The sequence below is a fragment of the Marmota flaviventris genome, chromosome 7 (genome assembly GCF_047511675.1).
Source record: "Marmota flaviventris isolate mMarFla1 chromosome 7, mMarFla1.hap1, whole genome shotgun sequence".
NCBI lineage: Eukaryota > Metazoa > Chordata > Mammalia > Rodentia > Sciuridae > Marmota > Marmota flaviventris.
Window position 1 is genome coordinate 70,894,620 of NC_092504.1, and position 11,014 is coordinate 70,905,633.

At 37.7% G+C, this 11,014-nt stretch overlaps 1 protein-coding gene across 1 annotated transcript; it reads left to right on the forward strand.

Moving 5' to 3' along the window:
- The first annotated feature begins 1,369 nt into the window (after window positions 1–1,369).
- On the forward strand, window positions 1,370–6,025 carry Dspp (dentin sialophosphoprotein). The gene is made up of 4 exons (XM_027939735.2): window positions 1,370–1,423; window positions 2,674–2,760; window positions 2,910–3,875; window positions 4,292–6,025. The coding sequence occupies exons 1-4, from the start codon at window positions 1,373–1,375 to the stop codon at window positions 6,023–6,025; spliced, it is 2,838 nt and encodes a 945-aa protein (XP_027795536.2). The 5' UTR covers window positions 1,370–1,372.
- The last annotated feature ends 4,989 nt before the right edge of the window (window positions 6,026–11,014 follow it).

The following is an 11,014-nucleotide window of genomic DNA, read 5'->3' on the forward strand; positions in this document are numbered from 1 at the left end:
TAATTCTTCTTAACATATTTGTTGAAGTTTAATTATATTTCCACTACTACCACTAAATTACATTATTTGTTTTTATAACATATAACATTACAATCTTTAAAGCCAGTGAGAGTTCATGAAACAGAAGGAAAAATAAATCCTTTCCTTTTAATAAACATAGTATCATGATATCAAGAAATCCAACTTTTCATAAATAGAAACTTACATTTTTGATTCACATGGATTATACAATGTCTGTTTCAATGTATAAAAATTTGTGTTAGTCCATTTCTGAATTTGAATTCTGACTTCTTTTAGAAGTCCCATGTAATAATTCCTATCTTTTATTAGGAGGTTGCAAAATGCCTGGAACAGTGCTAAGTATTGTTAACACTAAGTATTTATTCATTAGCAACACTGATAAGATGCCTTCCAGTGTACTTTGCATCGGAAGACAACCATCACCAAGACACTCCTTGACCTTAGGAGCTTATAGTAGCATAGAGGAAAATAGAAATAACCTGGCAATTTTAGAATTGTGCAGTGTGTTGTGGGTGAGGTATACAGAAACCACTGGGTATAAAAAGTAACACAATTTCTCTTTGAAATGGAGTCAGAGAAGTCTTCTCAGAGACAATCCTTTGCTAACCCGGTTATACTCCTGAGGTGTAGTATTATCACTATCCCAGACAGAGGAACTGAAGACTTAATAAAGCTTCTTAACTGCCTCAAGCTCACACAGCCACTAGTAGAGGTAAAATTTGAACTAGGTCTCAGAATTCAAACTCCATGTTCTTTTCATTAACTGAGCTCCCTCAAGTCAATCATTTCTTTCTCCTGTCGTCTGGTATAACACAATTCTAGAGATTTAGGGTGGGGATTACAAATGCTTCCTTTTTAAAGCACAATCTTAGCAGAGTTAGTTAACACTTGATTAAATCTATTCAGAACAGAGAGTAAGAGAGAGACAGAGAGAGAGAGAGGGAGGGAGGGAGGGAGAGAGAGAGAGAATGAGAGAGAGAGAGAGAGAGAGAGAGAGAGAGAATGAGAGAGAGTGCATGCTCGCTACCATTAAGAACAGTGGAAGGGCAAAATTATGGCTATGCCCTCTCTCTATCCACGGATGTTGTCCTTTATTGGCACAGGCAGAAAAAGCCTCAGAAGCTACATCAGTGCTGAGCTTGATGACACCTGACATAGCTCCATAAACATACCAAGTATATCTGCAATATCATAAATCTCATGTTGGATATGTACTCCTTTCCCAGGGAAAAGGGCAAATGTTGCAGATCAAAATAATATATTACTGTAGCTATTATCTTTTGCCTTATAAGTGATTTTGTGCTGTTCTTTTTTTTTTTTTAACAGCCATTGATTATTATTCCTAAGGACAATGAAGATAATTATATTTATTTGCATTTGGGCAGCAGCATGGGCCATTCCAGTAAGTTTTTCTTCCTTGGAAAACTTCCTTGCTTTGCTAAATCTTTTAGTCCAACAAAACACACCTAAAGTTTTGCAGATAAATGGAGTTCAAACATTGAGATTTGCATTACACATGGAGTTTTACTCAGCTATAAAGAACAACAAAATCATGCATTTGCTGGTAAATGGATGGAAATGGAGATCATGAAAGTGAACTAAGTTAGACTCAGAAAGTCAGGGCTGTATGTTTTCTCTCACATACAAAAGCTACAGCAAAATAAGGGTGGGAATATGGGGGAAGGAAGGATCCCATGAAAATAGAAGGGAGATCAGTGGAGTGGAGGAAGATGATTGAGGGGAAGGGATGGGAGATGGAAAAGAGAACTGAGGAATGAAATTGACCAAAATATGCTATGTAGATGCAAGAATATATACCACAGTGAATTCCGTCTTTATGTATATTCACAAAGCACCAATTAAAACAAATAAAAGGAAGGAAAACCAATAGAATAGGGAAATGGGAATAGGGTAAAAGAGAAAGAGAGGGAAAATGGAATTACTGGGAATTGAAATGAAACAAATTCTATCCCATAAATGTATGAATATGTAAAAATGAACCCTACTACTATGTACAACTAAAATACCCTAATAAAAATTAAGAACTGTTTTTCTTAGGGTACATTTTATGTTATATATAAAATAAAGCATTTATTAATTTTTTTAAAAAAAGACTTTATATGATAACCCATTTGTAATTGTATTAACCAGATTTCAGGCTTAACATTTTCATATGCTCTCATGAGACCAAGCATTTTTTGGTATTTCTGTAGTTGAGAATTCCCCCAAGTGTTTTAAGTATATTCTTGAAGAGCCCAGAAGTATCAGTTACTTGATTTTGGTGCAGCACTGACTCTGACCACACCCATTATTCTCTTAGGAGATTTGCCCAGGATTATACTTGGGGTGGGTTCTGTGCTACTGCAAGAGGCTTGTTCAGAAACAAAAGGGTCTACCTCCTTGTTTTTCTACAGTCAAGATAAGTAGTCTGGCTAATAATTCAACAAAATTGGTAATACCATAATGAAAAATATCTACATGCCAAATTAAAAATTGTACGTAAGCCCAGCAACAAGCTACTTCTTTTTCTTAGATCACTTATTTACCTTTGTATTATATTTTCACTCTTTTCACTGAGGGAAAAATGTTCGTGTGTGAGGTGCTATACATAAAATAAGATTCTTTAAATATCCCATGTTTTCACTTTGGCAGCTTCCTCAAACCAAACCATTGGAGAGACACACTGTTGAAAAATCTGTGAATTTACATCTTCTAGCAAAACAAAAAGTGCCAGTACAGGTATGGGATATGAAATGTGTTTCCCATTATTTCTATTTCTAAGATATTTTTGAATTTCATTAACTTCCTACAATTTTTCACCCTTCTTTTCAGCTGCTTTGCTTCAAGATGAGACCTATAATTTATTTTGAATTTTTTCTCATTTTCAGAATGAGTTAAGTGCCAATGACACCACTAAAGAAAGTGGTGAATCCCTTCATGCAAATGAGTTAGGAAGGCAACAGTACACCAAGGATGGTTATGAAGGAAAAGGGAATGGTTCTGAGTGGAAAGAAGTAGGAGGGAAGAGTTCTACACAGTCTGTTTTAGCCAGCCAAGAGGGGAATATTGAGGAAGAAAATGGAGTCACAGGAAAACCAGAAACATATGGTCATGATGCGATTCATGGAGAAGAAGATAACAGTACAGCAAATGGCATCAGGGGACAAGTAGGCATCACCGACAATGCTGAAGCAGGAAATGAGAGTGATATTAATGGCAGTGCTAATCAGAATACAACAAATGAGGATGATGGAGACACAAGCCAAAATGAGGGTGTTACTGTTTTCCAAGAAAATGGACCTCAAGTAGTTGGAAGCAATAATAATACAGACCATGACAATAAAATAAATGGGAATGAGGGTGATACAAGTGCAGTAACACCCCAAAGAGAAGGTGAGGGAAATGGGGATAAGGAGGTTGAGGTAACACCAGGCAATGAAGAAGATGCTGGCTTGGATAATTCTGATGGGAGTCCTAGTGGAGATGGTACAGATGAGGATGATGACATGGGTTCTGGTGACAATGATGGTGGAGAACCAGGGAATGGAAACAAGGGCAGTGATAACAGCAAGGACCATACGGGTCAGTCTCATGGCAAAGGAGATGACAGTAGCATAGGTCAGAATTCAACTAGTGGTGAAGATGATGACTCTGAAGACAAAGAGGATTCCCACAATGGAACTGGTGGAGACAACACCTCCAATAGTGAAGAAGACTCTGATGGTATTCCAGAAGGCAATGGTAGCCAAGGAATAGAGGACACCCAGAAACCCAGCCACAGAGAAAGCAAAGGTGTGGAAAATGGAATTACCAGACAACCAGAACAAAGTGCTATTGGGAAGAGCCAACTTAAGGTTAGTTTTTAATCCAATTTCTTTTGATGTAAGTTTCATTTTTCCCTGGCACCTTCTGAGGGTAGCACAAAAATCATAAGTATCCAGGTAATTTTCACCTACATTATTTGACTAAGAAGAAAGCTGGAGTTCTTATCGGACTATGATATAGAAAATTTTAAGAGTCAGACTTTCTAGAAAGTTCCTTTTAGGTAAGAATAAAAGAGTATAAATGTGGATGGGTTGCTAAGCAATCTGAACACAAGAGTACTTTCAAGTACAAAATAAAGTATGTTTTCACAAATAACTGTTTGGGAATAACTGAAAGTTGGAATCCTATTCCTGTGGTCACTTTTCTCATACAGTCCTCCTCCGACCAATGCAACTTTGCAGTAAATATTCACTAATCAATCATTCTTTTCTTCATTGTTCCACAGGGAATAGAAACCAACAGAACTAATATTACCAAAGAAGCTGGGAAAATCAATGAAAGTAAAGATAGTAAAGGACAACATGGAATGAATGTGAGCTCAGGAAATGCCAAAACACAAGGAGAGGTTGACAACATACAAGGACCTGGCCAGAAATCAGAACCTGGAAATAAAGCCAGGCACAGTAAAACAGGTAGTGGTAGCAATAGTGATGGATATGACAGTTATGATTTTGATGATAAATCCATGCAAGGAGACGACCCCAACAGCAGTGATGAGTCTAATGGAAGCGAGGATGCTAATTCAGATGGCAACAATGACAGAAGTAATGGAGGAGATGCTTCTTATAACTCTGATGAATCAAGTGATAATGCCAATGGCAGTGACTCAAATGGAGAAGACAATGATGAGGGCAGTGATGGTGCATCAGATACTGATGATAGTGACAGTCACGGTGATGATAGTAACAATGAGAGTGAAGACAATGATGAATCAGAAAGCAGTGAAGATAAATCAGAAAGCAGTGAAGATAAATCAGAAAGCAAGGACAGTGGTGACAGCAAATCAGAGAGCAGTGACAACAGTGATAGCAGTGACAGCAGTGATAGTAGTGATAGCAGTGACAGCAGTGACAGTAGTGACAACAGTGACAGTAGTGATAGCAGTGACAGCAGTGATAGCAGTGACAGTAGTGATAGCAGTGATAGTAGTGACAGTAGTGACAGCAGTGATAGTAGTGACAGCAGTGACAGCAGTGACAGCAGTGACAGCAGTGATAGTAGTGACAGCAGTGACAATAGCGACAGCAGTGATAGCAGTGATAGTAGTGATAGCAGTGATGATAGCAGCGATAGTAGTGACAGCAGTGACAGCAGTGACAGTAGCGATAGCAGTGATAGTAGTGATAGCAGTGACAGCAGTGATAGCAGTGATAGTAGTGACAGCAGCGATAGCAGTGATAGTAGTGACAGCAGTGATAGCAGTGACAGCAGTGATAGTAGTGATAGCAGTGACAGCAGCGATAGCAGTGAGAGTAGTGACAGCAGCAATAGCAGTGACAGTAGTGACAGCAGTGATAGTGACAGCAGCAATAGCAGTGACAGCAGTGACAGCAGCGATAGCAGCGACAGCAGTGATAGTAGTGACAGTGACAGCAAATCAGACAGCAGTGACAGCAGTGATAGTGACAGCAAATCAGATAGTAGTGACAGCAGTGATAGCAAATCAAACAGTCATAGTAGTGACAGTAGTGACAGTAGTAACAGCAGTGATAGCAGTGATAGCAGTGACAGTAGTGATAGCAGTGACAGCAGTGATAGTAGTGACAGTAGTGACAGTAGCGACAGCAGCGACAGCAGTGACAGTAGTGACAGCAGCGACAGCAGCGACAGCAGTGACAGCAGCGATAGCAGTGATGGCAGTGATAGTAGCGACGGCAGTGACAGCAGCAATAGCAGCGATAGCAGTGACAGCAGCGAGAGCAGTGATAGCAGTGACAGCAATGACAGTAGTGATAGCAGTGATAGCAGTGACAGCAGTGACAGTAGTGATAGCAGTGACAGCAGTGACAGTAGTGACAGCAGTGATAGTGACAGCAGTGACAGTGGGGATAGCAAATCTGACAGCAGTGATGAGAGTGACAGCCAGAGCAAGTCTGGTAATGGCAATAATGGAAGTGACAGTGACAGTGACAGTGACAGTGAAGGCAGTGATAGTAACCACTCAACCAGTGATGATTAGAACAAAGAAAATCCAATGAGTTTTTCTTTGTGTGTGAAAATTTGATAAGTAATCAATAGGAAATATATTCCCAATAAAATAAAATAGATAAATAAACAATGCATGTAAACATCCATAGAAACAACTAGGGGAATCAAGTCAAATTGTTGGATTTGGAATTCAGTCCCAATTCCCTTAGAGAGAGAATCTGAATGTATGACCTTGGGTACATGCATGTTAAAAGATATTCATGTTCTGAAAATATTTTGTTAAAAGTGTAAATGTAAACATTCAGGAATAATTAAAATGTTCTTTAATATTTTGCACAGACACCTCAAGCAATCACTTAGACATGATATCTTCAATTATAATGCCAGCTGCTTTAGAGGATGTAGTAAGTAAACTCTTCTTACACATAATCTGTGGCACTACCTTAATCCTGTAGCAGTCATGGAGAGTCTGCTTACTGTGGAGTAAAAAAAATGCTGTTCTGTGACATCCTATGCAAATACTGATTGATTTGCTTGTTCTATGGAAGATATACATTTGCAACCTGAAGAAAATATCATAGCAACTCTTTAATCTTTCCAGGATTTGGGAACAAACTTTCAATTGTCTTCACATCAGTCTCACCAAGTGAAACCTGGCTCACATTTCCCTTTTAAATGTCAACATTCCAAAACTTCCAGACTAGACCCTGAGACTGCCTTTCCACTGTGAATCTCTTTAATAAAGTTGCTGGTGGGCAATATTTTGGAAAACTTCTCTTTCTTATTTGAGAGAGTCTCATATGCAGTTAAGACCTGAGCTTAGGTCATTCAGCTTTTCCAAGTATAAGGATAATTAGTTTTGAGATGAAGCCCAAACCCTAGAAAACAAGGATCATAAAGATGAATGAAAATAGAGAGTAATCTTTAACAGGGTAGAGATGTAATTATCATCCATACTTAGAGTACTTTTGAAAATGAAAAGGGTGCTTTGAATAATTACATGGGGACAGGAAGTGTAAATGCGGATTGTCCTAGGGAAACTAAAGAACACTATGACTTGAGGGTATTTTTCGAGAATTGGTAATGATGCTTTGTAATTTATCTTTTTTCTCCACTTAGGCCATTATTTTAGATTTGTTCTAATTTAAAGGTAAAACTATATTGTGAAGTTATGGTTGCAATTTCTCTAACAGTAATTTTTAAACCCGTCTTTAGTTGACAATTTATGTTCTAATGTTAGGCACATTTTACACAAACAGTTTCAGAGTGTTTCTTTTTCCTGCCTCATTCCTCCTTTATGCAAGAGTTTTTAAGAGTTAAAAATTGTAAGGAATATTGCTAAAAGCTTAAAAAATGCTGCTATTTGTAAACTACTTTGTGACTCTTAATATTGTAAAATGTCAGATTTCTGTTATATCACAGCCATGTAATGACTCCAAACCTTTTACCTTAAAATATGCTCTAGGTTTTTCATTCTGTTAAACTATAGAATTTTTTGTTTGCTTGTTTTGTTTTTATTTGTAAAGTTCTGCTTCTAGTACCTGTCACACTTATTTCAAATGGTTGTCATGAGCCCTAAATCAACAATGGATGTGGAACTCTTTGTAAACTGTACAAGATATGTAAATGAAAGAGATAATTTCAGTGTTATAATAAACATCTATTTATTCAATTGCTCATAAGGAAAACTCTTTTCACCCTAATGAATTTGCAAATATTTGGCGTCCACATCACAAAATCTGTTTTATAATATCACACTTTTTAAATAGTTATCTACTTTTGGTTGGAAAAGTAACACATGTATATATACAAAATAACAATTTTTAATACTATGTAAAATATAAAAATTTGATCTTGATCATTTTAGACTTCTAGTCCTCTATTTCTCTTCCCTAGTGTCAATTTCTGTTACTAATATATTGTAGAACTTTCCACAAATATTGCATTCACATAAAAGCACATATATTTCCCTTTTAAAAACATATGGAAGTCTACTACATACAAAGTCCTCATCTCACTCTTTTTAGCTGAGCAACCTACCCTGAATATTGGTTCAAAGTACACAGGTCAACCTCATTTTTCTTCACAGCTATGTTTTATTTCATTTTATGAAATGTCCTAAGATATTTAATTTGTGTTTACTGTTCCATCATTTCCTAAGCCACTTCTGGCCCCAAGAGAGTCTGTGGATATCACCTGAGATAAGAGTCTGAGAACAAATTTCTAACCAGTTCCTGTAAAGAATTCACCTTTAGAAGTATTTCCAAGGAGTAGATGTTCAGGATTTAGGGCTGATGTCAGAAATCATGAAGGAGCACTATGATCCTGATTCTCTCATATAATTACATCTGCAATTGACTTCTGGACCTTTGAGACCGGGGAGGAGCAAACACTTTCCATAGGAATGTCTCAAAAGTAGATTCTCTAAGCCTAAGAGGTCTGCTATTAGGAAAAATTATTCTTGAGTTATTTTCTGGAATAAAGACTAATAGGCCTTCTCCTAATATCACTCATGACAGCAGAATTTTTTAAACTGCTGGTTGCCAATCCGTTAGTAGCTCATTATACCAACTTAGTGAGTTATGACATTTTAAAAAAGGAAAAAACAAAAGAAAATCAGTGCATCATAGGTAGTATGCTATGAAATTTGATGATTTCTATCTCTTTATACATATACAAATATGTCAGAGTATGCAGATACTGGGACATGATGTAAAATGTCTTCCTTGCTTTTGGTTGTAGTTAAATGAGTTTGAAAGCCATTGGTTTAGGAAAGCATTATTGCTAGCAGTCATTTCATGTTTACTTTCCCCATTCATGTTTGTCCTTAAAAATCTATAAGTTTCTTTTTACCTTTGAAGAGATTTAGGAAGGAAGGAAGGAAGGAAATAAGTAAGGAAAGAAAAAAGGGAGAGAAGGATAAAGGAAGGGAGGAAGTGTTTTATATGCGTAGAGGGCAGGGAAGAATGGTGGTGGGATGGGATCCTGGATTTAATTTGGGCGGTAGTAAAACAGCCAAAGTCACATTGCACTCTTGAGCAAAAGGCCCTTGTGATTGTCCTGGTGGACTGTTGGGAATTCAAGCTTGTTTTCTGACTCCATGTATGACTAAAGGTGCCAGATCTTACAACTGGCTCTCAGAGGTTGTCCCTGGGAAGTTCTTTTGCACCTGATCAGACCACAAATCAAGAAACATAATAAGAGGGTTTTGTTCTTGTTGTTGCTGTTGTTATTTTAAAATTTATTTCTGATATAGAAAGATAACCTTTAGGAAGACATACCTCACCATATTAATACATTTTGAATTATTAACTAGAGTGGCATTTCCCAGAAGTCAAACTTGCTTTATGATTTGTAATGGAAGTTTTGAAAAGCTGTAGACAAAAATAACCAAGAACAATTTTCCTGTCCCTAAAAGGAGCAGGAACAGAATAGTATTTTATTCAGTCATGGATGAAAATATCATTGTGTTCTCACAGTGATACATTCACGGCTGCTTGGAAGCAAATCCTCTAGAGAATGAAGCAAGTCAACCACACAATGTTCTCAACCTCTATTCTAAACAGGGATCTTGGATTCAAATGCTAAAAAGAGGGTGGGGGATGTGATGAGGGAAATCAATTCCTATGGGACAATCATGTAATTCAGAAAAAATGGTATAAGTCTAAAGATCACTGATACCTTAGACTCGATGTTTTCCTTTAGTTTGCACAGACTCAGCTCCAGCAAGAAACAGGATTGACATCTTTGGCATGGGACACCTCTCTTGTTTCCAAGGGAATTTGGGGCTTTGCTATTGGATCTTCCCCTCTTTCCTTCATTTTCTCCCTAGTCTTTTTCCTTTTAAAGAGTTGAATAAATCTCTCTAGCAGACCAGAATTCCCAGCATCTCTCTATGTATGAACCCAGACACACTCTCCTCTGGGAAAAATATGCTTGGGCTTATATTCCTAGTCCTTCTGCATGCTCTTGGATTTTAGTCTCCACCAACTAGTTCTCAGCTCCCACCTTAATGGTACTTTCCTCACTGAATCATTTTTTTTTGACCTCCCAGCTCTATCTCCACATCTTAAGAACACTCTCAATTAAAAGCAAGAGATACTTAGGCTGTGCCAGACTCACATTCAAGGTGCACCAAAGCAAAAAATCTCCTGGGTTTATCCTAACATCCTGATTATGACAAGTGAGTTCTTATCTTGTCCCCAGGTGAAAATTCCCTTTGAGTGAATTTCTGAGCTTCTGCCCTACTTCATCATTCTGTTCTAGCAAGTATCTTAGAATTTTCCTAACCCAGCACACCTGGGAATGCCAGGAGCAAATCTAGTGTCTGACACAAGTGGGCTTATTACCTAATGCAATGAAGGAGATTGTTCAACAGAGTGGGTCATCTCAGCAAAAGAAAAGACAAAGGATTGGAGGAGAGGGTAGAAATTAGATGATAATTAAACAAAACAGTATTCAAGAGGGTCAAAGCAAAGCAGGGATGCAGGTAAAGACAGCAACATTGGATATGGACTGTAAGTTGACCCAGGCTCCCATTTCTTTGGAAAGTGCAAAGTTAGGATGAATGTGGACTGTTGAGTCCAGTTACCACTTACCTGAACTTCTTCACCTGGATTTTGAATTGAGGCTGTTTTTCTGTGTCAAAGTGACTTAGAGCCTCCAGGCAAGAGTGGAGGGCTTTATTCTTGCTGACATAATCTTCAACAGCAAAATCCCCAATAATATTTGATTTTAGAGAATGAAGTGTCTCAGTGATTAATAAAACAAGAATTACTCAAAGATGGGACTTATTATGACAATTCCAGCTTCAGCATCCTTGAGAGATATGTTGTTTCCTATGAAAATGGCATCTGGCTCAATCTATGACTATTTTTCCAGTCTGATGAACGGTGGGCAGATTCTTACTCACTTGGTCTCAGCTGGTTCTACGGAGGTATGTATCTGCTAAAACCAAGACTGCTTATCTTGCTAGTCTTTTTCCCAGATTCAAGCAGAACTCCCAGATGCCTGCCTGTTC